Consider the following 17,915-nt stretch of genomic DNA (forward strand, 5'->3'; position numbering starts at 1 on the left):
GGTGACTGTTTCTCCAATCATGTAAGGTTTTTTTTTTGTTTGACAAGTTCCAATGTGACTTCATATGATGCTCTTCACTGCTGCTGCTGATCTGTTGCTGAAAACCTCCTGTAGGATCAAGTCTCTGACGTCGTCTGAGACCAGTTTCATGATGTTGAACGAACTCCAAATCCTTTTTAGTATGCTTCTGAATGCTTTGTCTCTAAGTGATGTTTCAGTTTTGAAGGTTTCATAAATTCAGCACTGAGAAACGACATTGCACAAAATGCGTTGTGGCTTCTCTATGCCATTGCTGATCAAGGTGTGGTATAGCCAAATTTTAGATAGTCTTCTGAATTTTTACGTTTTTTCTCCATGGGTACGGATTTAGCACGGACTGATGAAGACCTACTGATGCTCTTTAGAATTTAGAAAGAGCAAGCAGTAGCTAACCTGTGCTCAACAGTGAGTGGCTCGTTTCTGTCATGGTGCCAACTAAAGGTATTTGACTATTGGCGAACTACGTTCGCAGCAGTTTGCATTAGAGAGCCCAACATGGACATTGAATTACATCATTGCAAACGTGGCAGTGGTAGCAAAACATACAGACTGATCTACAACTGCGTTACAGAGAGCAACTCACCTTTATTCGACGGTCTGCATTTGACAGTCTGTTATTCACACATCGAGACACCGATTAAAAATGAATTTTGATATTGAATTTTGCATCATAATGAACTATGTTTTTTTCTTTTCAGTTTACTATTTGTAACATAGAATTTCTTATTCTAATGATGACACTGCATTTGTATATTTTATTTTTAGGGAGTGAATCAAGGTCTGCCGCGACGGAAATTTGAAAAGGCCTGCCATAGCAAATAGATTAAAAATAATTATAAAATGTTTAATATGTATGAACATGTGGCCTCTTAATATTTTTTAAGTATCTGCTGCAGTCACTTCCTTTCATTTATCAAAAATCAGTGTTACTACCACTAGTACAATATTGCACTGTAGCCGTATGCCATATTGAAATAAATAAGTGTTGAAAACCTTTGTGGTGAAATTTCTCTATAAAAATAATTGCAACTAAAATTAACCGCGGCGATCCCCCAGAAAGCACTTTGTGACCCACAGGTTGGGAACCCGAGACTTAAACCATATGACTTTAACATATAAAACTATAGCTGTAGCAGGTTTTGTGCCATTAAATTGGAGCCTCCGTAGCCAGGTGCCAATTTAATGGCAGCAGTGGGAAGGAGCAGCGGTGCATAGCACACGCTTCTTGATTAGACTGGCATTCGAGCCCGTCACCACCAAATACGGAGGATGCAGAAAGGTCAGGGAATGACCACCGCATATCCCGGAGTAATATGGCCTTAGTTACTAATGCTCCCAAATAACAAACAAAGCCATTAAATCTTTTGGGGGCTATAGTGTAAAGTGCTAAACCCATAATAACAACAACAGCTTGTAACATTTGTTGATAATATAAAATAGTGTTTGGTATTATTCTCATTTCTCGTATATGTGTTAAATAATAATAATAAAGAAATAAGTGAGATGCTAATTATACTGTGTGCTTTCTTTTCTTTGGAATTAATCATCTCATTGCTCGGTCAAGAAAATTCCTGTTGAATTCAGTCCTACCACTGATGCACTACATTCCACTCCAAACCACATCTGACTTTAAAGATCTTACATTTATTTCTTTAATACTATTAAACATTATTTGATAATAATGATTGCAAAGGCTGTAAAAAAATAGAACTTTTCAGTAGAAAATGAAAAGAAAAGAAAGAAAAAAACACCATCTGATAATAAAAAATAAGGATAGAAAAACTTTGGGAGGCATTAAGAGAGAGAGAGACCATGTAGTCACTTTGATTCATAGAACTGTATGCTGAAGAACAGCTATTTCTCAACAGTTTTTAATAATATCTGTAGGCTTAGTACTAGATTTTTCTGCACTTTCCACAAATAACAATATTAAAATAAATTAATCATTCATTGATTCTGTATAGTGGACGCAAGCTTGATATGTTCATAACTTTCTTTCAGCTTTTAAGACTATTCTGTTAGATGTTCTTGTCTATATTTGGAAGTTATATTGCTTATATGTAGTGCATAGTAATGTTTAAAGAGCAGAAAAATTGATTGCATTTATGTAAATATATATATATATATATTGGAGTTGTATGTGATGTCTTTTAATTATTAAGGGTGTTAATGGAGTTATGTGCTATGTTAATGCTGTTGTATAGGGGCAATTAGCCATAATGTACATAATTTTTATATGCACTAACTATATTATTAAATTTGGTTCTACATGGGAGCACAGGTTTGTGGTGATGTACTATAGATACATATAAATATGTTAATATGTAACACATCGAAATTAATGTAAAATTTAAAGAAAATTAACATTCTCCCTCTTGGCCCTATATATGCTGCTTCCACATGGGCTTTGAGCAGACACATAGCCAAACTAGAAGAATGTTTCATACATACCCATTTCTGTAATCTCTATACAAGTTTTGCTACGATAACTTTAGGTCATAACTTGGTGGAAAAAATTTTTGGCATAAGGTAAGTAAATTTATGTTCTTAAATTATGTACTTAAATATTTTTAATTAAACAGGGTGGTTTATGTAAAAGACAGCAAACTGTGATAGGAGATTCAAAGTTGTTGGTTGGGCTCACCACAAACCTGATGCTCCTATGTAGAACCAAATTTAATGATAAGAAATATAAGTTTAGTACACACACACACACATATATATATATTTTTTTAAATAGGTGGGGTCGCTGGGAAGAATGCTTGGTCTTAGGTAATTTTAGAAGGCGTCTTACTCTCAAGGATGTCGAAGATATTTCGAGAACAGTGGTGAGTAGTATAATTGTCAGTCTTTGTAATACTTAAACTTTTCAAAATCACCACACATTACTAGCCCCACCCATAAACTTTTGATATTTCGTCTTCCTTGTTTTAGTATTAGTAGTATCAAATGATGCAAGAAAACATGCTTATACAGTATCAGCCAAAGGAAAAATACTGACATCTCCTGTTCATGACATATATTCTTCCTTGAATGTATTCAAACTGTTTCGGTTCCACAACAGATGGAAGTTTGTTCCAATAATTAGTTACTCGTGGGCTGCAATGCATGTCTGTTCTGCAACCATCCTTCCTCATTTTAAATTTGTCGCCTTGTGTAGTCTGAGCAAGAGGAAGAATGCAACAAGAATTAAGCTGTCTCAATCCATTTAAAGCCTGAACACCTTAATCAGATTGAAAGTTGCAGTTTGCAATTTGCAGAAGTGAGCCCTTTCTTGATAAGGGCATTCTTTTGTTTCCTTCACCACTGTCATTTTCCTACTCTCTGCCTGTTCCAACAGATTTGCATTCTTCCTAAAATTGAGGCTCTCAGACCAATATGCAGTACTCAAGGCGCAGCCTGATCATTTCATTATACAGTGGGATAATCACCTCTTTATCTCTGCTAGCATAGTTTCGGTATTTCATTGGCAAAACTGCATGAGCTGCCCTCACACCTTGTCTGCACAGCTTGGGGAACTTTATATCTGAGTGCACAGTTACTCCCAGTGTCTGTTTCATTTTCCACCAACCCGAGCGTATTACCATGCAGTCGTTACATTAATCTTAAAATTAATGCTGCCCATATTCATTATCTTGCATTTGTCAATGTTCAATTGCCATTGTCAACCTTCAATTGCCATTTCTCCGCAGGTGTGCCTAATCTTTTTAGATCTTGTTGCAGTAGCATGCCTTGGTTAATTTCATTTATCTCCCTGCCGTTCTTTCTTCTGCAAACTTAGCCATTGTGTGATATTCCTTCATCAGTATCAATAAATATAGATAAATATTCAATAAATATTCTCCCTCCCAACCATCCCTTTATCGATAGCACTAACTTGCTCTTAATGCCACTCTTACAATTTGCAGCACTCCTTTATGTGTGCAACAGTATCCAAAGCTTTTCTGAAATCTAAGTATGTGGTGTCAAAACTGTTTTTTGCATCCAATTCTCTTGTTAATGTGTCATAATGTCCAATCAGATTGGTCAGACAAGATGATCCCTAAGAAATCTTTGCTGTGACTTCAGTATAGCTGCATTCTGGGTAGATGATCCCATATTACTTCTGTAATCAGTGACTACATTATTTTCCCTGGAACAGGAGTCAAGCTTACAGGGCTGTAATTATTCATGCTGCCCTTTTGGCCCCCCCTCTTTATTTGAAATACAGTCGTCATATCTTCAGTCCACATGAACCTCTCCTGAATCCAGAGATATTCTCATAATTATGGCTAAGGCTTTCATTACTTCCTTTGCTGCATCCCTTAATATAATTGGATAGATTCCATCCATTCTCATTGCCCTTTTGTACACTAGCTTCAGTAATTTTTCTCCCACTTTTCTCTCAGTTATCACAAAAGCATTTACTTCCCTTTTAGAATCCAATAAACTACTTGCATTCTTTTTGCTGAAGAGTTCTCCATGTGAATGTATATGTATAATACCTATTCAGTTTGTCAGCAATCTGAGCAGGATCAGTGGGTGAACCATTGATATCTGCTTTGCTATGATTAATCCCCTTCCTTCTAGTGTTAATATAAGTAAAGAAATCTATGCATCCTTTGCCAAAGACTTCTCGTAATCTGCCTTCCCACACTCCCCCCCCCATTTAGTTGTCTTGTTGTCAATTTAAAAGTCCACTGATTTGTATCTAATTGATTATTTCTATTATGCCCATAATTAGTACAGACTTCATTTCATTTATGAATCATAGAAACAGAATGTTAAATGCATATAACGACTTAGATTACAAACATAACATAATTAATTAATACATAACTTGATACGGAAGTTATATAAATGGAACTCGTAGATAATATTTGATACTGAAAAATATATATAGCGTTATAACTGTGTTGGGATACAAGTTTAGGGTTATAATTTTGTACTGAAATTGAAATTTTATTGAAAATAAATTGAAATCATGACTCAGACCAGAGCAGCAAAGCAAAAGGTTCAAGCTAATGGGAGTGATGTGGCTCAGAAGAGAACTAAGGGGGGCAGTTGCCCTCTGAATCACAGCCTTTTAAAATGCACTGCTTGCATGATGTTTGTGGAGCAATTGAGTACAAAACATGATATTGCCATGGGGGATGTCTTTGTGTGTTTGCGATGCAAAGAGTGTAACGAAATCAGGCGACAACTCAGCGTTGTTACGGGCCTATATGAGAGCTTGAAGGACAGGGTGGATGCCCTAGAAGGATCTAAAGTGAAGGCCCATCAAGTTCTCAGATGCCCACATCAACGCCAGAGCTTGTACTTGGTCATCACGCAACATAGCAGCAATCCCCATGGCAGAATGTGCTGATCCCACAGGAACTAGTAGTTGTTGTGCGCCTCCGCAGCCAGGTGGGAAGGAGCAGCAGTGCGTAGCACACGCTTCTTGATTAGACCGGGGTTCGAGCCCATCACCACCAAATACGGAGGATGAGGAAAGGTCAGGGAATGACCACCGCATATCGCGGAGCAATGTGGCCTTAGTTGCTTAATGCTCCTAAAAACCAAATAACAACAACAACAGTAGTTGTTGTGACTCTATTGTCAGGGAAACGGTAAACATGCTTTGTAAAAAGGATAGGTGGAACAGGACCAGGGTATGTTTTGCCAGGGGCAAAGGTTGATGATGATGTAGATCAGATATCATCTTTTAAGGGCACAGAAGGTGATATAGTTGTACATGTTGGCACTAATGATATTAAGAGTAGGAGACCAGCAGAATTACTTAACAAGTACAGGCCACTGTTGAAAAAAAGCCGTGAATTAGGGTTGAATTTGAAAGTGTCTGCAATTCTGCCCAGACACGATAGGAGAGAGTATATGATGAGAGCCTTGTTGATTAATTCGGCTCTGGAAAGATTGTGCAAGGCTCAAAGGACAGAATTTTTTTCAGCCTGGTCTGTACTTGTTAACAGAAGGGACTGCTTCTACAGGGATGGGATACACTTAAATAGAAAGGGTGCAAGAATATTTACTGATGCTATCGAGACAGTGTTGGCTGAGTCGGAAAACTGCTAGCTTGGAGGGATACAAGGACTAATAGATTAACAGTAGTCACTGGTAGAGGTGAAAGTGATTCTTGCACTGCTTCTATTGGAATGAGCAGAAGCCTGGAAAACAAGATGCAGGATATTTCAGAGACTGCTGGGAGTTATTGCAGTACAAGTAAACACATCGTTGTGCTAGGGTAGCTAAGAAAAAAGAACAAGTGCATGTATACTTGCGTGTACACCAATGCCAGGAGTTTGTTAAATAAATTTGAGGTATTGCTCAAAGCATCAAAGGCGGATATTGTTGGGATATCAGAGACGTGGTGTAAAACAGTTATAAGGAATGCAGAACTAGAATTTCGGGAGTACAACGTCTACAGAAAGGATAGACAGGATAGGAAGGGAGGAGGGGTTATGCTATTAGTTAAGAAACACATAAAATCCAAGGAAGTGAAGCCTGTCGACATCGCTGGACAGTGCAGTGTCGAGTCAGTTTGTTGTGACATAAGCATTGGGAGATGAAAATTGAGAGTAGAAGTGTGCTATAGGCCTAATGACTGTGATGAGTATAATAAGAAACTTTACAGGGAAAAGTGGGCCAGTAAATCAGAGTGTCTTATAATGGAGGATTTTAATTTCCCAGATATTGACTGGAATTTGTGGGTTGGTCACTCACACACATTAGCAAGGCTTTTGTGGATTTATTGGATGATTGTTTTCTACATCTGCATGTTCCGGAGGCAACTAGAGGGAGTAATACTCTTGATTTGATTATCAGTAGTGATTCTTCATGCATTAAGAATCTGCAGATAGAGGAACCACTAGGTGGCAGTGATCACAGTGTGCTGAACTGGGATTTACTCAGAGGTAACTACCATTAGGGGTAAAGGGAAGGGTTATTGCTTTCGTAAAGGCGAAAACGATGGTCTGAGACAGTATTGAAATTCTATACAGTGGGACCAACTGATGATGTTATCAACAGCAAATTCAAAATGGGAAGCATTCAAAGAACTTACCTTGGAAGCTACTAGGCTTTACATACCAACTAAGAAATATTGTTCAGGGTTTAGGCCTAAATGGATGTCAGATGAACTAATGAGACATATGGCAGAGAAGAAAAATGCATGGGATACATATAAATTAACACGTGACACAGAAACCTATGATAGATATAAGTTGATCTGTAACCAAGTTACAAAGGAGGTTAGGCAGCCGAAGGCAGATTATGAGAAATCTTTGGCAAGGGATGCAAAGACAAACAACAAAGAGTTCTTTACTTACGTAAACTCTAGAAGGAAGGCGATGAATCAGATTGGTCCACTTGATATTGATGGTTCAACTGTTGATGATCCTGCTCAGGTAGCTAACAAACTCAATGAATATTTTGCATCGACATTCACATATGAGGAGTCATTCAGCAAGGGCAGTGCCAGAGGTGTTTTCAACTCTGGTAGTAAGCTAAATAATCTTGTAATAACTGAGAGTAAAGTGGAGGTGAAATTGTTGAAGATAAACACAAGAAAGGCACCTGGGGTGGATGGGATCTATCCAGTTATATTAAAGGAGGCAGCAAAGGAAGTAAGCAAACCCTTAGCCATAATTATGAGAGCTTCCTTGGACTCAGGGGAGGTACCCATAGACTGGAGATGTGCAAATGTGACCCCAATTCACAAAGGAGGATCAAAGGTTGACAGAAGTAATTATAGAACTGTGAGTTTAACTTCTGTTCCAGTAAATTTAATGGAGGCACTGGTTAAAGAAGCACTGCAGGATCATCTAGACAAGACTTCAGTTACAGCTCGTACACAGCATGGTTTTGTTAAGGGGGGAAGTCTTGCCTGACCAATTTAATTGGATAGTATGATGCAAAAGAACAAAAGAACTGGATGCAGGGAATAACTTTGATATTATATACTTGGATCTTAGAAAGGCTTTTGATACTGTTGCACATGGAAGACTGCTGCACAAATTGGAGCAGTGTGGTATTGGAGGCAAATTGCTGCTATGGATAAAGGGGTGGTTGAGGGGGAGAAGGCAGAGAGTGGTAATCAATGGATACTGCTCATCATGGACTAATGTTATTAGTGGAGTTCCTCAGGGTTCAATTTTGGGTCCATTATTGTTTTTTGTATTTATAAATAATATTGATGATGGTATATCAAGCTTAATGGCCAAGTTTGTAGACGATACAAAGGTTGGCAGGGTTGTTAAGGACACTATTGAAATTATGCTGCCGCAAGAGGATCTGGAAAGGTTGAGCAGATGGGCTGAGAGGTGGCAAATGAAGTTTAACATTGACAAATGTAAAGTACTTCATATGGGAAACAGCAAACCCAGAGCAACGTATCAACTCTGTGGTACTACTCTGACTGTGGTAGAGAATGAAAAGGACCTGGGGGTAATTGTGCAGGGAGATATGAAGTTCTCTTATCAGTGCAGACAGGCTGCAAGAGTAGCTCATGGTGTCTTATCAATGATATACAGGAATTTTTCTAGCAGGGATGGATAAGGAGGTGATTATTCCCTTGTATAAGGCAGTGGACACGCCACACCTTGAGTACTGTATACAGGTCTGGAGGCCTTATTTTAAGAAGAATGTAGAGCTGTTGGAACGAGTACAGAGAAGGGCAACAAGATTAGTGAATGGAACAAAGGGTTGCTCTTACAAAGAAAGGCTTAAATTTTGCAGATTACAGTGTCTGGAGACTAGGCACCGGCGAGGTGAACTAATAGAGGTGTATAAAGACTTGAATGGTTTGAGCATGCTCAATGCTGATGGGATTCTGCCTCTTGCTCAGAACAATCACATGAGAGGGCATAAATTCAAATTGAGGAAAGACAGATGTATGATAGTTGTGCGGAAATTTGCCTTTAGCCAGCGGGTAGTTGGTTGGTGGAAGAGACTTCCATCCCTTGTTGTGGAAGTTGATAGCCTAAATAAATTTGAGGCTCAGCTGGACAGGTATTTCTAACGAATGGAGGGGTGAAGTGGAAGTTTTTTTATTTTCCTCTTTTTTTTTTTTTTTTTTTTTTTTTTGGCTGATGCTGCATAAGCTAACTTTCTTGCATCATATGCCTCTACTAATGCTAATGAGCAACCTTCATCATCATCAGCCGTTTTCAAACCGCTGCTGGATGAAAGCCTCTCCAAGAACTTTCCAGTTCCTTCTATTTTGAGGTGCCACCATAGCCAGGTGGCAGGAACAGCAGTGCGTAACACACGCTTCTTGATTAGAACAGAGTTCTAATCAAGTTAGAACACCACCAAATACGGAGGATGCGGAAAGGTCAGGTAATGACACCACCGCATATCCCCAGGGCAATATGGCCTTAGTTGCTAATGCTCCTAAAAACCAAACAACCTTCTGTTTTGTGCAATGACCATCCATTTACTACCCATAAACTCTTGAATTTCATCTATTTGTCGATGTCTTCCAGATTTTCTTCTAGCTCCTCTTGGTACCATTCTGTTATTTTCTTAGTCCATCTGCCATCATGTCTTCGAACTATGTGCCCTGCCCAAGTCAGTTTAGTTCTTTAGTTTTGATAGCATAGCTTAAATTATTATGGTACTCACCTTTTTTTATAATCTGCAATTGATGTTTGAATAGGGTGGATGATAATTTTAATTTAATTTGGGAGTAATTATGTTGGGGTGTTTTTAAAAAAAAACAGAAGTTAAAATATGCGCAAGGAGGTAGAAGTGCAGGTCTTCATCCTTGGTTGTGAATATTAAAGTTGAAGATAAATGGTTAACACTGGAGGCCAATAGCCATAACAAGTGGCTTTCGTTATCCACGTCTTCAGTTGGCAATGATGGGTTGAGAGTAAACGCATGTATTTAAGAAAGCTAAGTTCCCGTGATGCTCCTTGGTTACCTGTGGAAATCTCAGGTGCATGAGATTCCAAGCCGGTGCGATGTTGTAAAGTAGTTTGGTATTTAATACTTGGAGATTGGAATGGCGGTTGAACCATTCTATGACTAGGGCTTCATATTGGAAAATTTTAAAACTGGATTTTAATTTGATAATGGGAATGGCTGAGTCTACTAATGGGATGTGATTGAACATGTGATGCTAGTTCTGTGTTGGTTTGGCCTGTCCTAAACCTGTTATAGTGATTGTACTCATGTGTGTTTGATGTTTTAATAGAACCATATTAATTAAACGGACAAATTAATTTTCTGAAACTCACCATATATAGGAATGACACCAAACTAGGAACAAGAATTTTTATAAAAAATACCCATACTAGAAAGTACCCACAGTTTGATTCCCATCACCCCCCTTAACATAAAAAAGCCGTTCTTTATAATCAGATCTACAATGCTATTAAATACAGTTCTACACAAAATGATCTTAACTATGAACTTCAATATCTTACAACAAAATTCATATCTAGAAGGTACCCCACTCAATTAATTCAACAAACCATTTTCACCATTCAAAATAATATTAACAATCCACCCAAACACACCTCTAATAATAATTTATGTATTATCCTACCTTACCATAGTAATTTTTGCAATCGGTTCCGCCGCATATTCAGAGATACAGATATCACCCTCACATTCTCAACTTATAATAAACTTGGCTCATTATTTAATTCATACAAAGACACACAAAAATATCATATCAGCAATATGAACAGTATTATTTACCTAATAAAATGTCAACCTAACTGCAATGCATGTTACATTGGTAGCACAACTTCAAAATATGGTTCTATTAAAACATCAAACACATGCGCATACTATCACTACAACAGCTTTAGGACAGGCCAAACCAACACAGAACTAGCATAACATGTTCAATCACACAATCACATCCCCATAGTAGACTCAGCCATTCCCATTATCAAATTAAAATCCAGTTTTAAAATTTTCCAATATGAAGCACTAGTCATAGAATGGTTCTGCCGCCATCCAAGTATTAAATACCAAACTACCTTACAAAATCCCACCGGCTTGGAATCACATGCACCTGAGATTTCCACATGTAACCAGGATCATCACAGGAACTTAGCTTTCTTAAATACACGCGCTTACTCTCAATCCATCATTGCCAACTGAAGACACGGATAAGTCATGGTGGGGAGTATACAATGGTTCATTATTTTACATTTCAAACAAATTGGGATATTGCTATGTGACTATGTTTCCTGAATGCCATCCATACAAAATTTTTTCTTCTCATGACTTGCAGCCATTTATCATTATTACAGCTAATGACTTGTCCCAGATAAGTATATGAATCCACCTTTTCAATTACTTCTCCTTCAACCCAGGGACTCACATCTGGTGAGCATGGGCTTGGCACACCCAGGGTCCTGAGTCTGATATCATCATTCTTCTCTTCTTGGTGATTCCCTTCTACTTTTGGCTCTCTCTCAGGGTAAATCTGGAATTTTTTTAGCTGTTGCATACCGTTTGACTTCCATTACTTTTGTTTTAGCCATATTCATGTATAGTCCGAAATGCTTACTAACTCTGCATAACTGATTAAGATTTGTGTCTGATTCTTTGGGATCGTGACTTATGATCACAATGTCAGGTGCAAATTGTAAATGGTTTAGGTACTCTCCATTCACATTGACTGCTTTCTGTGACCAGTCTAATCTTCTGTAAGCTTCTCAAGGGCAGCAGTAAACAACTTCGGAGATACTGTGTTTCCTTGTCGAACTCCTTTTTCAGTTTTAAATTTGCTACTGTCTTTGTCTAGTCTAATAAAGGTGGTATCGTTCTCATATATTTTCTTCAAAATCATAATATATTGGGTATTTATGCCTTGTCTTTACAGTGCCCGAAACATTTCCTTATGCTGTATGGAGTTAAATGCCTTTTCATAATTCACAAATGCCAAGCATAATGGTGTTTTTTATTCATTTGTTTTCTCCATTAGCTGCGATATTATGTGAATATGATCCATATTTGAGAATCCTGTCCTAAAGCCAGCTTGCTCTTTCAGTTTATTCTCATGAAGTATTTTTTCTAATCTGTTAGTAATGACCCTTGTGAACAAATTGTGGATATGGGATAACAAGCTAATTGGTCTTAATTTCCAATTTCTGATATATCTCCTTTCTTCTGCAGCAAAACTATTCATTGCATTACTCCACTCCAGGTTCTGTGTCATATCTCTTCCTCCCAATTGTAACAACTCTACAGTAACTTCACCTTTCCCCAATGCTTTCTGATTCTTCATTTTCTTCACTGCATTTTCTACCTTATCATGAAGGATATTGGGTATGTCCTATGCGTTTCTAATTTGTGATACAACTTCCCCACTGCTGGCATCATTCCCTCACTCCTTGTATAATTCTCTACAGTAGTCTTTCTGCTATTTGAATTATGCCTTCTCTGCTATTTATAAGAACACCATTGCTATTCTTCAGTTTCAGTATCATTTGTCTTTCTGTATTCCTGCTGATTTACGTCCTTTGTTTTCCCTTAATGTTTGTTCTACTTTTCTTGTGTTAAATCTTGTGTCATTTTTGAGTCTTTCTGATGGCTTTGCATAACTCAGTATACTCAATTTTATCCTTGTCAGTGTTTATCTTGATCTTTATTTGTTGTCTTCAATTCATCATGACAAGTGTTTCTTGACTAATTTTTTCTTCTTTGGATTTCTTTTTACCTATAGGTTTCTTGGGCTTTATCACTTTCAGAAAGTTGTAGTATTCCACATCTTTATCTTGCTCCTGAACAGTCTGCAGAAACTCAAACATGTTCTTAAGTTTCAGTACATACTGCCTTTTCTCCTCTTCTGTTATCTCAAAGACCTGTGTATTATTTACTTGAGTCAGTTTTTTCCTTTCTTTTCTTATATCTATATCAAGTGTGCATCTTACAATGCTGTGATCACTTCCAGCATTTACCTTGTTCAGGTAAAGTACATCATCCACCATATGTAAAGTACATCATCCACCATATGTAAAGTACATCATCCACCATATGTTACTGTATGGTGGATGATGTAAAGTACATCATCCACCATATGTCTTCTGTTAGTGAGGATGAAGTTGATTTCATTAATTGTTAATCTATTTGGGTTCTTCCATGTCCACTTTCTGTTCACCCTTTTCTTGAAAAAAATGTTTATTACTGACAATCCTCGAGATTCTGCAAATTCCACAAGTCTTTCACCTCTCATTTCTTTCACCAATTCCAAAATTTCTTATAGTTCCCCTTTCTATGCTGTTTTGTCTCTTTCCAACCTTAGCACCGAAGACTCTCAGTTTCGGTGTACATTTCTTAAACTTCTTCATCATTGTGGCTCGATTGGTGCATAACTCATTTTAACTTTTAGCTTGTACTGCTTAGAAATCCTGCGTATTAGTCTTGACACCCTTAGTGATGTACTTTTGAATTCCAAAATGTTGCTTTTTTATATCTTTATGGACCAGAAAGCCAACCCCACCTTCACTCTTTTTACTATTTCCATTGGTGTACAGCAGATTTCCACCTGATAAACTTGTGATCCATTTCTTCTTTTTCTTTCAGCCAAACTGATGATATTCCAATTCACATTTTCTAATTCCTTTTCAACTCTAATATTTTATCTTCACCAACGAGTGATCTTACATTGTAACAGGCCAAGTTCAGTTTCCGTGCATGGCAGCCTGGTCATACCCAGATATTCTTAACACCCTCTGTTTCCACTCTGATCCTCTCACTACTGTAAGAGGGGGAGTAATCTCCTATGCTAGCTGTTATGATAAATAGGATAGGGTAATTACATGACATCTTATTAATTTTTCTGTGAATTTTAAAAAAAGATAGCAAGGAGGAAGCTCTCAATTTTTTTAATAATATTAAAATAGCGATCAGTCTTAAGAGGTGCTTATTTCGATGTTTTGCACTTTTAGAAGTTGTTTATTTGAGGTCAGCTAATCTCCTATGCTAGCTGTTATGGTAAATAGAAGAGGGTAATTACATGAAATCTTATTAATTTTTCTGTGAATTTAAAAAAAGATAGCAAGGAAGAAGCTCTTAATTTTTTTTTTAATATTAATATGTTTTAAAAGCAGCTTATCAAAATGATACACTAAAAGTAAGTGATTTTAACTGGTATACAAGGTTTTAAGAAATGGAGATGATATCTATGAAAACATGAAGATTTTTTTTGGATCACTCACAGAACTTGCAGAAATGTTTTGTATATTACTGTAACTGGTTTATTATGATAATGGTGGTTGCAGATGAATTAAAGGAAGAGTCATTACAAAAGAAAATGAGCATGAGGAAAGTTTCTGTAAAGGGAATGCCATCCATTTTAAGATGGAACAGAAACCATAAAAACATTTGTTCTTAATTTTTGAATCTGACCAAAATTCAATTTGATAAAAAAAATAGTAACTCATGATGAGACTGTTTCCAATGTACTAAGTCTGTTGTGAAAAGCTCCAACATTCCTGATACTCAAGAAAATGTGAATCTTAATTACAAGTTAAGGAAATTTTAAGCTGTTTTATCAGTATGAGTCACATTGTTCATATAGAACTTATTAGGGAGATTCTGTGTGATGAAAAAGGAGTGACCTGTTATTGGATCCTTACCATGCAAATAGTTTTCCTCACATTGCATTGCATTGCATTGCATTGCAGTTACTGTGAAAGTATTTGGTCGAGCCCGTCACCACCAAATACGGAGAAGGTGGAAAGGTCAGGGAATGACCACCACATATTCCCGGAGCAATATGGCCTTAGTTGCTAATGCTCCTAAAAACCAAACAACAACTGTGAAAGTTCAGTCTTTCTGTAACAGCATTGTCATCCGCCTTATTCTCTAAGTTTGACTGAGTAACATTTGACTGTTTTCAAAATGTTGTATACCTTCAAAGAATTTTTTTTTTAAACTATTGAGGGTATTTCAGAACAGTGTGATGTAGGCTTCAAGCCCATTTCCAAAAGGTGAGCTTTAAACATGCTTTGAGAAATGGCAGCATTTTTGGAATAAGTGCATGCGTAGTTGACTGTGTACAGACTTTTGAATGAAGTAATACTTTTGTGGTTGAGTTCAGATATATTTATTAAAAATAGCTCATTACTTTAAAATCACACCTCATGCTTTTAGTAAAAATTATTATGTTGTTAACAGTTAGGTTTTTTATATGAATGATTTTCTTACAGTTACTTTACTGCTTACTACACTACAAAGGGGATGAAAAAATTAAAGGTTTTATATGGGATCTGATTACTCCTTCCGCAGATGGTGAAACACGTATTCATAGAAATCATTCAGGTGTGTAAAGATAACTCTTTATTCTAAAACAGATTAAAATGCTTCTCTGTTGAAAACTGACTTGAGAGCTGTAAAATTTTTAATCAGTCTGTTAATTATTTTTATGTAATCTTGAAGTTACAAAAATTTTTTATAAAATTTATTTGCTTTTCACTTTAATCATTACTACAAACATTGTAATTAGTTTTTTTTTTAGTATACTCATTTTTTAACTTAATTTTTCTACTAATTGGGATATAAATTTAAATATTTTATCTTTGGATTTAAAGCCCTTACATGCTATAGAAAACAAGCAAACCAAAAGTTATATCAGAAAGAAGCAGTTTTATTAGACTATTCAGTTGGTGTTCTCTTCTCTTCTTACATGCGGGTGTGGCTATTAAGATTATTCTGTTAATTTATGTAAAGTTAATTATGTATAAAATTAATCATTTTTACGTAATTTAATTTAAGTTAAAAACATTATGAAATTTATTTGCTTTTCACTTTGATCATTACTTCAAAAATTGTGAGTAGTCTCCAAAAAGCTTGTACAATGCCGCCTGTTTGACACAGGAGCACAAGATCAAACCTGGCCTGAAGATAGAGCAGAATGTCTTCATTGTGTTACAGAACAGCATGTTTCAGAAGTTGCCTTTGAGATAAATTTTTTGTTATCTCACCCGTTTGGTTGTGTCAGAGATCCTAGTCCTATTACATTGGCTACTATTACATATTCACTAGGTTTGACTGAGTAACATTTGACTGTTTTCAAAATGACGTATACCTTCAAAGAATGATTTTTTTATTAATTTTTTTTTTCTTTTTTAAACTATTGAGAGTATTTCCGAACAGTGTGTGTGATGTAGCCTGTTACATATTCACTAGGTTTGATTGAGTAACATTTGACTGTGTTCAAAATGTCGTATACCTTCCAAGAATGAATTTTTTTTTTTTTTTTTTTTTTTTTTTTTTAACTATTGAGGGTATTTCAGAACAGTGTGATGTAGGCTTCAAGCCCATTTCCAAAAGGTGAGCTTGAAACATGCTTTGAGCAATGGCAGCATTTTTGGAAAGAAATATGAAAGAAATGAAGCAAGTCACAAAGATGGTAAGATGAATGAGAAATTCACGAATATACTTGTGCGACTTGCTTCGTTTCTTTCACATGATGAATCATATTTTTCTTGTACTGAATGAATTAAAAGGGGAAAAAATGGTAACTAGTGTCAAAAAAAAGGATATAAAAATTGGTAAAACAGATAAAATAGAAAGCTCACCATTTATTAATAACTATGAATTATAGTAATCAGCTTGTTCAAAAGTTAGGTTTTAAGTGAAATTCCTAGTGCCGGTGACATTTTAAATATGGAATGCTAAGAATTGTAGATCCAAATGGCTAATTTGGGGTAGAAGGTTGTGTAGACATTAAATGAGATTTCTATAGTAGTCCTGAGAAATTTAAAGAGATGGCAGGGAAATGAAGAATATCATAACAATATAACAGCCAACCGTCTGGATTTATGGTGTAAAATGCATTTGACCCATTCTCTTCTTTGTGATCCCAGCATTTTTTCTCTCATGTAACCATTCCAAGATGCTATAAGCACTATTCCTGTTAGAATGGATGATTTCGGAAGACGGAAAGCATTACATATTTTCATCCTCTGACTAACTGGAGGATCACTTGCTCTGAGGAAATGGGTAACTATTTCTGAAACATAACTGATAATTAATTTATTGCTTTTTAATAGCATCTCTCTCTCTCTCTCATTAAAATTATCATTTTTATAAATCCACGCGGTGTTAGGTCTATAGTAAATAAGCAGTGCTTTCCAGTTAGAAAGTTTATTAATATTTATTTTCATTTGAGTGCTACCAATCGCCCAACCCCATCAAAAATCATCTTTTCTGTTCATCGGTGAAGGGGTAACAGTCGGCACCTGGAGTATAGGAGCTCACAACGCATTTATGAATTGAGTTGCCAAAAAGGTGTGTTAAATGCAGTGCTATAATGCCTCAAATAGCACTGCATATAGCTACAGAAATTTCTGTATCAAATACAAAACAGCTTAATTATCATTTAGAAGATAATCTCCAAAACGGTGCCATTTGAGTAATGTAATGCTGTGCTATTTGCATAGCATTACATTTTCCATTGAATTTGTTGAAAGATGAGTAGCAACATATCATAGCGCCAGTTTATTGCCTCTGATGTAATCCATATTGGCAATTATTGATTATATTGAAGGGTACGAAATAGTTTAATAGTTGCCAGTTGATATACAGGGTGTCTCAAAAATATTGGTACAAATGTTTAGGGGAGGTAGGTAGGTAACATCTAAAGGAATGTGAATCACATCGGAACCCATAACTGGAAACGTCACTGTATGTCGGTAGACGGCGCGGTAGTCGCCGCACGAAGAGCATGCATCGATATACGAACTGTGAGCTGGCAGACATGCACCTAGTGTATGGATTAGCAGAGGTCAATTGACGAGCCGCTCAACGAATTTATGGAGAACGCTTCCCAGACAGACATGTACTGGATCACTGTTTGTTTGCACGTGTGCATCAAAATTTGTGCGATTATGGGTCATTTAGAGGTTACAGGAATAGTGCGGGCAGAC

At 36.6% G+C, this 17,915-nt stretch overlaps 1 protein-coding gene across 1 annotated transcript in view; it reads left to right on the top strand.

The window, feature by feature from the left end:
• Positions 1-17,915, top strand: part of kis (chromodomain helicase DNA binding protein kismet) — a 1,089,809-nt gene that overhangs the window by 504,291 nt on the left and 567,603 nt on the right. Inside the window, 2 exon segments of the mRNA XM_090383876.1 lie at positions 2,780-2,867; positions 15,195-15,306. Of these exon segments, the coding sequence (XP_090240002.1) occupies positions 2,780-2,867; positions 15,195-15,306 (200 nt within the window).

The sequence above is a fragment of the Mastigoproctus giganteus genome, chromosome 10 (assembly GCF_048544385.1).
Source record: "Mastigoproctus giganteus isolate SK-2022 chromosome 10, ASM4854438v1, whole genome shotgun sequence".
Lineage (NCBI taxonomy): Eukaryota > Metazoa > Arthropoda > Arachnida > Uropygi > Thelyphonidae > Mastigoproctus > Mastigoproctus giganteus.